This window comes from Magnolia sinica, chromosome 1 (assembly GCF_029962835.1).
Source record: "Magnolia sinica isolate HGM2019 chromosome 1, MsV1, whole genome shotgun sequence".
Classification (NCBI taxonomy): domain Eukaryota; kingdom Viridiplantae; phylum Streptophyta; class Magnoliopsida; order Magnoliales; family Magnoliaceae; genus Magnolia; species Magnolia sinica.
Window position 1 is genome coordinate 107042478 of NC_080573.1, and position 15313 is coordinate 107057790.

Genomic DNA, 15313 nt, shown 5'->3' on the forward strand with positions numbered 1-15313 from the left:
AGACCGGTGGCTCCATTCATCTATTAGTTTGTACATGTGTGGTTTACTTGATCGGATCGATTCTAAACATTCAAGGAGAAGTAAGGATTTTGTCAATTTCGGGTCGGGTCGGGCCCGGGCCAACAATTATTTTCGGTATTGGGCAGGTATCCGCCGGGGGCCGGGCCTAACCTGGACGGGCCCAAACCTGGGCCATTGCGACCCCTAGACAGCGAGTCTGTCCAGTCGAGTCCTCGTTTATTTTGCCCTCATTTCAACTCTCTCGCTCTCTCTCTCTCTCTCTGTGCACTCGTCGGGCTAAGAGATCAGATCTGCGAGATCTAAAAACCCTCTTCTCTATCTCTGATCTACTCTCTCTTCCTCCGAAAATCTTAACCTACACCCCCTCTGTCCTTATCCTTCACCCTTCTCTCTCTCTCTCTCTCTCTCTCTCTCTCTCTCTCTCTGTTGATTCCAGCGATTTCGATGACTACAACGGCTATGGATTCGGTCTGATCAATCCGTGTCCTTTCCAGATCTCTGGTAAGTACTTTCTTCTTCGCCCTTCCCCCTTTCTCTCCTCAGATCCAAACCCTAACTTCTCGTTTTTCCGCTCCGTAATTCAAATTCCCTTCGATCTGTCTCTTCCGATGCAGTTTCGCTTGAGGTTTCAGCAGCGGTTTGGGTTTGAGAGGCGGTGGCAGCGGCAGCGGAGACGACGATGCTGACGAAATTCGAGACGAAGAGTAATAGGGTGAAGGGGTTGAGCTTCCACAGCAAGAGGCCATGGATCCTGGCGAGCCTTCACAGCGGTGTGATCCAGCTCTGGGATTACAGGATGGGGACCCTAATTGACAGATTCGATGAGCATGATGGCCCCGTCCGCGGGGTCCACTTCCACAAATCCCAGCCCCTGTTTGTCTCCGGAGGTATACATGATTGATTCTGTGAGGGAGAGATTTAGATCCAATCGGTGACGTTGTCGTTCCATCCTTTTTCTTTGGTCTGCGTGATTGAATTAAGTTGATGATCTTATATCCATGCATAGTAGTATGTCTTTGTTGCATTGATTTTGGTTGGATCAGTTTGATTTCCCGTTGCTTCTTAGTGTCTCTTTGCGATTTGCCCAGATTATTATATTTGTCGAGGTCTGTGACTGTGGAGATAGATCTACTTGTTCACTAGACACATGAATTTCTGTTGGGAGATCAGACATGATACCATTTCTCATGGAGTTCGACAGATCTATCCATCTGGGGAAAACCTTCTTTCGTAATTGCCATGATCTCCTCCAAGCAGCATCTCTTTTCCCAAATTGAAATGTGTGGGATGGCAACCAATACCTTTGTTTTTGTTTTTGCTTCAATTCTTTGCTGTTTGGTGGTCGTTCTGTGAACAATTCAGTGAACTGAACGCAATGTGTTGATCCGATGTTGCCAATTTGTTCTGCTAATGGATTTGAAATCTGTATCTCTTGTCTTAATCCTTGTGCTGCTTAACATGTTCAGTAATCATGTCCTTTTTCAAATTCTCTAAGCATTGTGGTAATCATGAATCTCATTTCCCTCCCAAATGCCCACGTTTCTCGCTTCCAATTTCTGGGCATGCACTTACTGACCATGATAACAAATGTTGTAAATTGATATGTTTCCTGCGTCCCTGTGTTGGCCCTAACTGCACTTCCTAATAAATATAAGCAGAATATCCTTTAAAAAAATGTTGAGTGTTACACTTTTGAAAGGTTTTGAGCTTTTGTGATATGAGATCTAATAGTATTTTTGTGAGATGAGATCTAATAGTATGGTAACATTATTTCTTTTCTAATATGCATGGTGTTGTTGTGCATCTCCTAGTACTCTGTCCTTGTTCTAGGTAGGTCAAGATGGATGTGCGCACGCTTTTGTATGCATGTATATATGTCTATATATATAGACACCTAGCCACCCACCCCACATAGAGGACACCCAGACATCCAATCATCCATTATTTCCAGCACATTTCTCAGATGATCCAATCCATTCTTAAGTTGCCATTCTTTTGTATAGATGATTTTCACATATGCAATGCAGTGGATCATTTGTTTGTGTCTGCACACATGTGGGTGTTGTGTATAAGAAATTTATATTTACACCCCTATCCACACATCATCATTGCATTTGGACTTTATCCACAACAGAGGTTTATGTATAAAAAAGCGTGCGTTCAGATGCATTTCATTGAATTCTTTGCTGTTTATGTTTTGCTTTTGTTTTAATAAATTTCGTCATCTTTCAAAAAGAAAAAAGAAAAGAAAAGAAAAAAGATGCATTTCATTGAAAAGAGGACATAGTACATAATGGTCAAGAGGGGCAACAACTCCCCAATCCTAAAGGCACGTTTGTTTCCATGCCAATTGCACATGTTATGTATTTATTTATGCTGATTTACATATGTAAATATTTTCTCACTTACCCCTTTTACATATGTAAATGGGCAAAAAAATTTCACATGCCACCCCATGAGAAAACACTTTACCATGTGAATTGCGTGCTTTGGTTTTTCCACCTCAATATGGACCGTCCATTTCCCAAGCCACTAATTAGATGGTTATATCATCCGATCCAAGTGACTTGAGAGTGATTGGAAATCAAAGGTAAGTCCCACACGATGGATGGTCAACATCAATGCTTAGGCCTCTCTAGCATACTCAATATGGACTGTTCATTTCCCAAGCCACTAATTAGATGGTTATATCATCCGATCCAAGTGACTTGAGAGTGATTGGAAATCAAAGGTAAGTCCCACACGATGGATGGTCAACATCAATGCTTAGGCCTCTCTAGCATACTCAATATGGACTGTCCATTTCCCAACCCCCTAATCTAGTGGTTAGGCTCATCCAATCAAATTGATTTAAGAGGAATGAGCAATCAAAAGTGGGCCCCACATGGATGGTCCACAACAATGCTACTTCTACAACACACTCAAAATGGATTGTCCTTTTCACCAAATCACTAATAAGATAATTAGGTTCATCTGGCAAAAGTGACTAAAGGGGGAAGGGCATTCAATCGTGGGCCCCACATGATGGATGGTCCGCGTCAATGCTTAGACCTCTATAGATTAGTATGGACTAGCCATTGCCTAAATCACTAATCGCAATGGTTAAGCTCATCCGACCAAAGTGATTTAAGAGAGATGGGTAATCAAAGTTAGGTCCCACATGATGGTTGGTCCACATAAATGCTTACACCTATGTAGTATACCCAATATGGATCATCCATTTGGTTAAATCATCAATCTGATGGTTAGGATCATCTATTCAAAATAATTTGAGAGGGATTGACAATCAAAGGTGGGCCCCACAAGATGCGGTCCACTTCAATGTTTAGACCTCTCTGGTATACTCAATATGGACCTCCATTTACCAAACCTCTAAATCGATGGTTAGGATCATTCAATGCAAGTGATTTAAGAGGGATGGACAATCAAAGGTGGAACCTCATGATGGATGGTCCATATTGATATACTAGAGAGGTCTATGCATTAATGTTGACCATCCATTTCACCAAACTACTAATTGGATGTGAACAATCATCCAATCAAAGTGATTTGAAAGGGATGGGCAACCAAAGGTGGCCCTGCATGATGGACAATTCACATCATTTCTTAGACCCCTCTAGAATACTCAATAGGGACTGTACATTTCACCAAACCAGTAATCGGATGGTTAGGACCAATGTATTAAATATCGATGATATCGGCTAATATATCCCATGATATATCTTGTATCCCACTTGTGCGATACGAAACGCACAGGTAGTGCCAATATATACCACATGTTCGATTTGATGAGCATTTTTAATTTCCGGTCCCCTTTTTTTGTTGAAATTATATCAAATTAGTGTCATTTGGTTACAAATCCATTGGTTCTTCATGTTTTGCATGAAAAATCATAGAGTTAGAGCTTTGATTTCGATATCCATTAGTTCTTCATGTTCTCTATGTTTTTTTTTATTTTTTCAAAATTAGAGTGTATGGTGGTCCAGTTTGGGGAAAATTCAAAATTTCTCCAATTTCTCCTAAATTGCTTCCAATGTTGCACTCTAAGCATGAAATCAAGCATGTATGAGGGTTGATCTAGATTTGTTAAGCCCTTCTAAATTTTCAGAAAATAAAAATAATTTTTAATTAAAAGTTATTAAAATATTGTTATTTTTTGTTTCTTGAAATTTCCCTTCAACCAGCTGTCAGTTGAGACTAATTTCGAAGTATTTAGCAATGTTTGATGAAATGATCATCACATGCACTCTAAATGTTATGCATTCAATTTGAATATAGTTGCATTAGTTTAGTTAGAAAGCGCATAGCTTAGGAAACTATACAAAGGAAACCTATTATTTGCACTTCTTTTTTGAGATGTTAAGATTCAAAAGTGTGTATTAAGGTCTTTTTTAACAATTCCTGAAGTTTCATAGAAAAATTTAACCATTTCCCTAATGTTTTCTCATGTTTCGCAAAAAGTATGATAAATTACTTGATACAAACGATATATCCCATTCAATAACCGATACGTATCTGTATCCCAAGGATGTGATACGTAAGGCGATACCGATATTTCAAACACTGGTTAGGACTACCCGATCAAAGTGATTTGAAAGGGATGGGTAATTAAAGTGGATGGTCTAGACTCTATATCAATGATCTGATCTTATCTAGTGTAATAAATATGAACTGTCCATTTCAATATACATTGATCGGATATCTAGGAGCATCCGATCAAAGTGATTTTAAATGGATGGGTGATCAAGGGTAGGGCCCACATACCTTTAAAAAAAGGGCACGGCCCACATTTTGAGTGACTTATATGATGGATGTACAAGTAGATTGTATCCATTTTTACACACAGTTTGAACACAAATAGATTTTCACACCTGTATGTAGTAGTGCAAACAAACATGGTAGTGACTTGCATATGTAAATTGGATCAAAATCACAATTGTGGTAAACAGCTACATGGTAAATTGCTTATATATGTAACTGGATTCCTAGTAAAATACTTTACCATATAAAGTATTCACATATGTAAATGTTATGCCGACTAACATACCCTAAGGGCCTGTTTGGTTTTCCAATTTCTTATGAAATACAAAGTAAATGAGCCATCATTATCATTTCCAGGTGTTTGTTTAAATACGAATTATGGCTCGTAAATTGAGAGTCAAATATACTTGTAAAGGAAATAGGTAAAGTAGATTGTAATCACTACATTTCACATTATAAAACTACAATTTTTAAAGTGATTTCTAGGTGCAGCAAACAATGTAGCAAAATCATCATTTTAGTCAGATGTAAGTGATGTGACCACACAATTACAAGAGTAAGTAATCATTACCCATTTACAGGCATTAACCATTGTAATTGGGAAACAAAACATGCTCTAAGAGAAACTACAAAATTTGTGAAAAGAGATTTTCTTTGTGAAAAAAAAAAAAAGAATGTTTGGCATTTTTGTATTTTAACTTCTTTTTTTTTTTCTTTTCTTGCAAGAAGATATTGCATGCATAATTACTTGTAAAAATCATAAAATATGGATATCAAATAACATTTATTCATGCATTTGATCTAATCCCACCATCTTAGATATTCTTGGTTGCTATCTTTATAAAATCATCAAAATTCAAATTAATAATTCTAAGCCTCCGGCTTGTTAGTTGAGCTGGAAGAGACAGTTATAGTGTGTGCACGTGATCCAGGAATTGATCCCTGGTTGTTTTACCTTGCAAACATTACTATTACCAGTGAAAAAAAAAAGAAGAAAAAAAGTAATTCCAAATGTAAGCACTGATCACTGAGTTTTATTTAGAAAGGTAAATTAACTACATGTTACATATTGTCATAAAAGATTTATGCTATTTTCAAGTATTTTGAAGTTAAAAGAATTGACGATTGGAACAAAGCATTATGGTAATTCATCAATTTTATCTTGCACAAATTAGGTAAAAAAAAACATAAATATATACCAATGTGGAATTGAAAGGGAATTTTAAGTAATATTTTATAGTTGTACTGTAAAAGCCAGGTTCCTCCATGTTTCTATCTGGTGTTTAACCTCTCAAAATGAGATTTGTACAAAGTAAATGACAAAATTGTAAGTAAAAACTATAATGCTAAAGTTGGTTCCTGTTTTCAGGAAACACGTTACTATGTTATAGGATGCAGTTTTCGTGGTTTTACTAGTAAACAGGTTCTGTAAATAAAATAGGTATCGCACCTATTCTGAGTGTGATTTGTTAGAGCGCGGGTTTGAAGATCGAGAAGGATATTCTTGGCCATTGTGGAATGGACTGTTGGACGCACAGGCTCTGTTGTGAGAAGAATGAATGCTGTCCTTATGCCTTGTTTCCTGCACATCAATTTTGTAGGCCCGTTGTACCTCTGGTTGCTTGTGTGCCCTTTTCTTTTATATATATATATAATTTTTTACTTTTTGAACAAATATGTATATAACTGAAATGATGCAATAACTTTGTTCGATCATATTATGATGTAATGTCATCCTAGGTCATCAGTTTGGAATGCCCACATGGTGGTGCTACCTTGGATTACCCATTGACTAAAATTGCTTTGGCTGGATGATCCTAATAGTCTGATTGATTGGGATAGCCAGCTAAGAGTAGTTCTCAGGTCATCGGCAGTTCAAAGTGGGGCCCATCTGGTGGATGGTCCAAGACTCCAAATTCTATTAACCATCCATGTCTATGGTAAGATGGAGTTGCATCATTCGTCTTTGTATAATTATGTATCTTTTGGCAGCATTATATACGCACACCATGTTTTAAATAGCTATGCTATGTACCGTGTAGCTTAAGCTACGGAGCATGGCTTAGGCTTGGCCTTAACACTTTGCAGCTCATGAAAATTGCTTACGTCGCATGTAGCCAACGCTGCATGATAATTTACACATGCTACATGCTACATCGACTACGCTACACGCTACATGGCTCACATTACAAGTTCTTTTTCATTAGAACATTAAACTTAATTGATGTTTCAACGATTTGTTACATTTTTCTATTTTCAATAAAAATAAGTTAATCTTTTTAATACTTTTGGTAAAAATAATATAAAGTAATAGTATTAAATAAGTTTCATTGCTCTTTCTTTACTTTTAGACTTTTACCCTTTCCTATTATTTTAGGTTGCGTTTGGTTTGAACCAAATATCATGAAATTTAAATTTTTGTTCTAATTTGGTGCAGAATATCATGAAATTGGTACAACCAAGCACAAGCTTTATTAAACATCTAGATGTAGCATGTAGCTTATGCTACGGGCTCTATGGCTTATGCCTCAAGCTTCAAAGGGGTGAACGCTATGCTATACTCTATTTGCCATCTAAAACACTGACCTATACATACTGTCTTTGGGTCCAAGCTTGGAAAGCTTCTGTTTTCTCACCCAGGGCTTCCCTTTGCATTGGTAAATTGGCCAAACTTCGTTGGGATTCAGTGGTGGAAAAATTCGAAAGGAAACTGACAAGGCTGGAAGAATAGAGATTGTCCATTGGTGGCCCTATGCAATTAACTTAATGGAGGTCATTAAGGTGCAAATGCATTGTAAGAGTTTGTCTAGGGCTGTCAATGGGCCAGGCCCAGGAATAGCAAAGTTAACATATTGAACAGGCTGGTCCAACAGGTGTGCCTTGACCAATGTAAAGACAATCTTGAGCATGGCACTGTCTTTGGGTGCAGGCTTGGAAAGCTTCTGTTTTCTCACCTGGGGCTTCCCTTGCATTGGTAAATTGGCCAAAATTTTTAGGGATTCAGAGTTGAAAAAACTGACAAGGCTGGAAGAATAGAGATTGTCCATTGGTGGCCCTATGCAATTAACTTAATGGAGGTCATTAAGAAGCAAATGCATTGTAAGAGTGTGTCTAGGGCTGTCAATAGGCCAGGCCCAGGTCTAGCAAAATTAACATATCAAATAGACTGGCCCAACAGGTGTGCCTTGAGGCCCTCGACCATGCTAAAGACAATCTTGAGCATGGCCTGTTGACAGCCCCAAGTCCATTGACTGAGGAGAGGGATGGTGTGTGTTTGGAAGGCAGATAGCTCAGGTTGATTCTCCATTATATCTCTATTCTCTTCCATCTCTGGGGATTCTATGACTAGAAGAAGAGTCAGCTAGCCCTAATCTAGAAGTATAGCTATGCCAGGGGTTTTGGGTTTGGATGGCTAGTAGGAAAGGTTAAGGTGTGCTCATTGTGGACCACTTGAGGAACAAGCAAATGCTCATTCCCAAGGGATGAAGTATCATCCAAAACTGGCATGCATCATCCGATATGTACTGTTTTGTACATTAATGATACAGTTGTCTTGGCCTCTATCGGTCAAAACAGCCTGATACAGCGCAAGGTGGTATGATCCCTTGTCAATGGTGAACGATAGTGTACCAAAACTGACATTCAATTCTTGATCGTTCCAAACATTGATTTTTTTGCCTTAGGGATGTGGAATTGGGCCATCTATTCGTGCGTTGTGGTTTTGTTTTGTTTTGTTTTGTTTTTACCATAGTTTGGTGGACGCTCTTGTATCTCTTCATGGGCACACTGGTGATTCCATGATTGATTGAGCAATTTTAGTTTTTATTTTTATGAATTGGAATTTTATTAATAAGAAGGAAAAACAAGAACAATCCAGGCCACAACAGCTGAGAGCAATAGCCAAAGACAGAAGCTTCTAGCAGCTACAGCCGAAATAGGCTACGGACAATTAGCTTGTATCTATAATTCGAAGGGGATTGCCGCATGCACCAATCTTTGCAAGATGGTCATCATTCTTATTTGCCTCTCTTGGAACATGGGCAAAAGAGATTGGCTAGTTGACACACAAATCCAGTGCCACCTCCATACCATTTTCTAACCTCCGAGGCCACACACCTTCCTTTGCCCATGAGATAACATTCATTGAATCCCCTCCTGTGATAACAGGGGATGGAGAGGAGTTACCGATTAGGCTTGCTGCAGTTTGATATGCTGCCATCTCTGTCTCGCTTGAGTTGTGTACTCCAATAGAACCCATAAACTCCATCAGAATCTCCTCACTGTTTTTCCTAGCCAAACCCACCCAGCCACCCCCACAGGGTTGGGATTGCTAAAGGAGCTTCCATAAAAGTTTATTTTAATAGAACTGAGAGGTGAGGGACACCATCAGATGACAAACTCAGGAACTGCAAAACCCGTGTTCAGCACTTCTTCCTAATTTGATCTGATCCATGCAGAAGGAATGGAACAAAATTTTACATTTTCCTTTGTCAAGGAGATGACCAGAGAAAGGATCTTGCTTACAACATTTGACACCACAGAACACTTTCCTTCAAAGATCCTACTATTACGCTCTCATCAAATAGACCAGAGTACAGCCAGAAGGAACTTACTCCACAGAAATTTACCTATGGGATCCGAAGCATGAGAGGACCACTGAAATGGGTGCTGCAGAGGCTGAAAAAGAAGGATTTGTGGAGGTTTGCTTTGCTTGCTGGGCATTAGTTGATAGAGTACGAGCATAATGATGGCGCATGTTATGATAAGGTGAGCTCCTTGGTGGAGGTGTTAAGAAAGTGAATTTGCTGGTGGTTTGTTGGCAAAGTCTTCTATTGTCTTTGCAAAATGGCCTTTGTCTGTGTTTAATACCAATTGGGAAGAGTGCCTTTCTTTGTATCAAGCTGATGATTTCTTATCATCAGTCCCCTAATCTCTTTTGTTGCATATCAACTTTTGCTTGACGTGTCCATGTGTCAAGTTTCCCATGATCTTATGTTTGGCACCTCATTTCTATATCTGCACTGGCACGTGGTCTCTGTCTAAATTACACAGATTGGTAGTCAGAACTGTGTTGATGGTGCTGAGCCACTTCTCTTCACACTATGCCTCATCCCCCCCCTCCATGTAATGTAGTTTTTGACATGGTGTTTGTTTTCTTATATGTGTATGTTAAATAGCTTTTGACATGACATAAGAACAAATTGCGACTGAATGGTTTATCACTGGTACTACCAATATGTTTTCAGTTGATAATTCTTGAATTCTGTCCTTTGCTACTGCTGGAGAAAACTGTATATTGTGGTCAGGCGGGCCAATACAGATCCAATGTATTGGCTATTACATAATTAATTTTCACAACCTTGGTGACAGCCCCAAGTTGTGAGGATTGTATACTCTAAGATTAGTTGCAGAATCAATAGTGGATGTGGATCATTTGCCTGCTTATGTGATTTGTATGATATGCAGTGCTGAAGTTTAAATTTAGTATTAGTACCAGTTCAGGAGAAGGTTGTACCTTCTTCTTCCATTGTCTAATTTCTAAGTGGTGCATTCCACTTTGTTAGTATTAATGTTTTATCATTTTAAATCGTTCCCAATGGATCAATTTGCAGTAGCATTTCTTAACCATTGTCTTAATGGATTCTTGTTCTTTACTCTTTTTTTGGTGAACAAGATTTTATGTTTGCCAATAAAAATCGTTCCCTATGGTTTTAGATAATTATCTCTCTTGTTCAATAATTTATGCCTCATGCATGTGCTTCATCCTGCTGGTTGCATCTGCTTCATCAATTTTCATGGTCATGAAAGAGCTGATTTTCATGTAATTTTCTACTCAGAAATCAAATGTCAACTGAAATGACATTCATGATTTACATTTGAATCTTTTATCTGTTTTAGGAAACTGCAGATACTGTAAAGTAGCAAGTGGTGTTGGTCATGGGTGGGATCCTAACCAATTTCCACTTTTCAATGTCAGAGTTCCAAATACCAGGAGCTAACTTGATTTATACTGTGTCCGAGAGAGTTCTAGATGATGATTGCCTATGTATTCATATGTTACTGGCGTGGCTTATCATCATGGTTCACGTGTTTGAAACTTCGTGAATGTCAAAGAACGTGAATTATAATTTGTAGCTCTGATGATGGTAGTATTGTTTTACAGTTGATTTTGGTTTTTTGCAGGAGATGATTATAAGATCAAAGTCTGGAATTATAAGATGCATCGGTGCCTATTTACCCTTCTTGGCCACCTTGATTACATCCGTACTGTTCAATTCCACAATGAGTACCCATGGATTGTCAGTGCCAGTGATGATCAAACTATCAGAATATGGAACTGGCAGTCACGGACTTGCATTTCTGTCTTAACTGGACATAATCATTATGTCATGTGTGCCTCCTTCCATCCTAAAGAGGACCTGGTTGTATCAGCTTCCTTGGATCAAACAGTGCGTGTTTGGGATATAGGTGCTCTGAGGAAAAAGACCGTCTCTCCTGCAGATGACATTCTGCGTCTGAGTCAGATGAACACAGATTTGTTTGGGGGAGTGGATGCTGTTGTTAAGTATGTCTTGGAAGGTCATGATCGTGGAGTGAATTGGGCTGCATTTCATCCCAGCTTACCTCTGATTGTGTCTGGAGCTGATGATCGCCAAGTAAAACTGTGGAGAATGAATGGTAAGCTGGGTGTGTGTGTGTGTGTGTGTGTGTGTGTGTATTTATAATGTTTTTCTATTTGTTTGTCACCTTTCTGTCATAGTTTTTTTCTTCTTTCAGTCTTCCTGTATTTTGTGGAATTCAGAGGATTCGTGTAGCTACATTGACAATCATTGCATTCTGCTTTCAGATACAAAAGCTTGGGAAGTGGATACACTGAGAGGGCATATGAATAATGTGTCTTGCGTAATGTTCCATGCAAGGCAGGACATTATTGTATCAAACTCAGAGGATAAAAGCATTCGTGTATGGGATGTCACAAAGCGGACTGGTGTTCAAACATTCCGTAGGGAGCATGATCGGTTCTGGATTCTGTCAGCACACCCGGAAATGAATCTTCTGGCAGCTGGTCACGATAGTGGTATGATTGTCTTCAAGTTGGAGAGAGAACGACCTGCTTTTTCTGTCAGTGGAGATTCTTTGTACTATGTCAAGGACCGTTTTCTACGCTTCTATGAGTTTTCATCTCAGAAAGACAACCAAGTGATTCCGATACGACGACCTGGTTCCACCAACTTGAATCAGGGACCGAGGACTTTGTCTTATAGCCCTACAGAGAATGCCGTCTTGCTCTGTTCGGACGTGGATGGTGGATCATATGAACTTTATATTGTACCCAAGGACAGTGTTGGCAGGGGTGATACTGTGCAAGAAGCAAAGAGAGGAGCTGGTGGATCTGCTATTTTTGTGGCTCGCAATAGGTTTGCTGTCCTTGACAAGAGTAACAACCAAGTGTTAGTCAAAAACCTTAAGAATGAGATTGTTAAGAAGGGCAGCCTTCCTGTTGCTGCTGATTCAATATTCTATGCTGGGACTGGCAATTTGCTATGCAGGTCTGAGGATAAGGTTGTCATCTTTGATCTCCAGCAGAGGACTATTCTCGGTGATCTCCAGACCCCTTTTGTTAAGTATGTTGTTTGGTCGAGTGACATGGAGACTGTTGCATTGCTCAGCAAACATGCTATTATTATTGCCAGTAAGAAACTTGTGCACCGGTGTACGCTTCATGAGACGATTCGTGTCAAGAGTGGGGCCTGGGATGACAATGGTGTTTTCATATATACAACCTTGAATCACATCAAGTATTGCCTTCCGAATGGCGACAGCGGAATCATCAGGACTCTCGACGTTCCGATATACATCACAAAGGTTTCTGGGAACACTATCTTTTGCTTGGATCGGGATGGGAAGAACCGTGCAATATCAATCGATGCAACGGAATATGTTTTCAAGCTCTCCCTTATAAAGAAGAGATTTGACCTTGTCATGAGCATGATCCGGAACTCACAGCTATGCGGGCAGGCTATGATTGCCTATCTGCAACAGAAAGGGTTCCCAGAAGTTGCTCTACATTTCGTCAAAGATGAGAGGACCCGGTTCAACTTAGCACTGGAGAGCGGCAACATCCAGATTGCAGTTGCTTCAGCAAAGGAGATAGATGAGAAAGATCATTGGTATAGGTTAGGCGTCGAGGCCCTTCGACAAGGCAATGCGAGCATTGTTGAATATGCATACCAGAGGACGAAGAACTTCGAGAGACTCTCATTTCTGTATCTCATAACAGGGAATATGGAGAAGCTGTCCAAGATGCTGCGGATAGCTGAGATCAAGAATGATGTAATGGGCCAGTTCCACAATGCCCTGTACCTAGGTGACATTCGTGAGAGGGTCAAGATCTTAGAGAATGCTGGCCACTTGCCCCTTGCATATGTTACAGCTGCTGTTCATGGTCTCACGGAAATTGCTGATAGGCTTGCTGCTGAGTTGGGGGATAATGTTCCAGCTCTCCCTGAGGGAAAAGTGCCTTCGCTTTTGATGCCCCCTGCCCCCATCCTGTCTGGTGGGGATTGGCCTTTGTTGAGGGTCATGAAAGGCATCTTTGAAGGTGGATTGGATAATATTGGCAGGGCAGGACAGGAGGAAGACGAAGAGGCAGCCGCTGCTGACTGGGGTGATGACTTGGATATTGTCGATGTAGATGGCATGCAGAATGGAGATATTGGAGTGGTAGTTGAGGATGGGGAAGCTGAAGAAGGTAACGATGAGGAGGGTGGATGGGATCTTGAAGACCTGGAGCTACCTCCTGAAGCTGATACTCCAAAAGCCACCGTTAGTGCCCGTTCAGTATTTGTTCCTCCAACCCCAGGCATGCCTGTCAGCCAGATCTGGGTTCAGAAATCATCCCTTGCTGGTGAGCATGCAGCAGCTGGCAATTTTGACACTGCAATGCGCTTGCTGAGCCGGCAGTTGGGTATAAAGAACTTCGCTCCCTTGAGGCTTATGTTCCTTGATCTGCACACAGGCAGCCACACCTATCTACAAGGTTTCGCTTCAGCTCCAGTGATCCCACTGGCTGTCGAGAAAGGGTGGAGTGAGTCTGCTAGCCCTAATGTGAGGAGTCCACCGGCGCTCATCTACAAGTTCTCGCAGTTGGATGACAAACTTAAAACTGCTTACAAGTTCACCACCGAGGGGAAGTTCGTTGACGCTTTGAAGCTTTTCCTCAATATCTTGCACACCATCCCACTGATCGTGGTTGAGTCGAGGAGAGAGGTGGACGAAGTCAAGGAGTTGATCGTCATAGCAAAAGAGTATGTGCTGGGCCTGCGCATGGAGGTCAAGAGAAAAGAAATGAAAGATGATCTTGTTCGTCAGCAGGAGTTGGCGGCCTACTTCACGCACTGCAACCTTCAAAGGATCCATCTAAGGCTTGTGCTGATGAGTGCCATGAGTATCTGCTTCAAGGGAGGAAACTTCAATACAGCGGCCAACTTTGCCCGTCGGCTTCTGGAGACAGACCCTCCTAATGAGACACAGGCAAAGAGGGCCAGGCAAGTCTTGCAGGCCTGCACCGATAAAAACATGAAGGATTCGACTCCGCTGAACTACGACTTCCGGAATCCGTTCGTGGTTTGTGGAGCTACAATGGTGCCAATATACCGTGGACAGAAGGACGTGTCGTGCCCGTATTGTGGTTCACGGTTTGTGCCAGCCATCGAAGGACAGCTCTGTTCCGTTTGCGATCTTGCAGTGGTTGGAGCGGATGCATCCGGCCTGCTCTGTTCCTCTTCTCAGATAAGATGATCCAACAGAGATCCTGTCTAATTCCTTGTCGCAGTAGGGGGGATGGACTTAAAACTGCAGAAAGGGTTATAGCTGTCATAGCTGAATTCAAGCTTTCCAAAGGAGCCGCAGCTGCTGCATCTGCCGCCCCAGGCGCTTCTGCTAGTTGTGTTGTCGCCACACCTCCGCAAACTAAAGGTAGGGAATCGTTCATGCATTCCGTTTGGTTGATTTGTTTGGTCCTTTTTTCTTATCTTTTTCTTTTTTTTCTTTCTTTTAATTTTGATAATGATTTTCCAGTTCTATGAATGATCTAATATAATAAACTTGATTATCGCAGAGAATTTTGGCTGTCGATTCTTGCTCCTGGTCATGAAATTATGGGCAAGAATGACGAGCACATTTTTAAGTTAGTGATAGGTTAAAAAAAAAAGACAACTGTGTATGTAAGTTGGGGATGCGATTTGGTGTGTCGTCTGAGATGGGTCGGGTGTTCATTTATATTAGATGTGTTCTATCTATTTCTCTATCTGCATCATCTGATCTATTGTCGAATCTGTTGCCAGAGGTTTGCTTGCTCCCCATGCAGAGTGCACCCACCCCAATGCATCTATACATGTTGCGTTCATGCCCGACAGGCAAATCAAACTTTCTGAGCAGTTCATTAACTACTGCCCCCCTCCATGTGCAAGTATGCGGTCGGTCCACTTGATATGCAGGCCAAACGTACATGTTGAATGTGCACTGCCAT

The 15313-nt window shown here is 40.7% G+C and overlaps 1 protein-coding gene across 1 annotated transcript; it reads left to right on the forward strand.

Moving 5' to 3' along the window:
- The first annotated feature begins 229 nt into the window (after positions 1-229).
- On the forward strand, positions 230-15091 carry LOC131253325 (coatomer subunit alpha-1-like). Its single transcript, XM_058254289.1, has 4 exons — positions 230-522; positions 636-908; positions 10966-11460; positions 11630-15091. Exons 2-4 carry the CDS (start codon positions 701-703, stop codon positions 14581-14583), a joined length of 3657 nt encoding a protein of 1218 aa, XP_058110272.1. The 5' UTR covers positions 230-522; positions 636-700; the 3' UTR covers positions 14584-15091.
- The last annotated feature ends 222 nt before the right edge of the window (positions 15092-15313 follow it).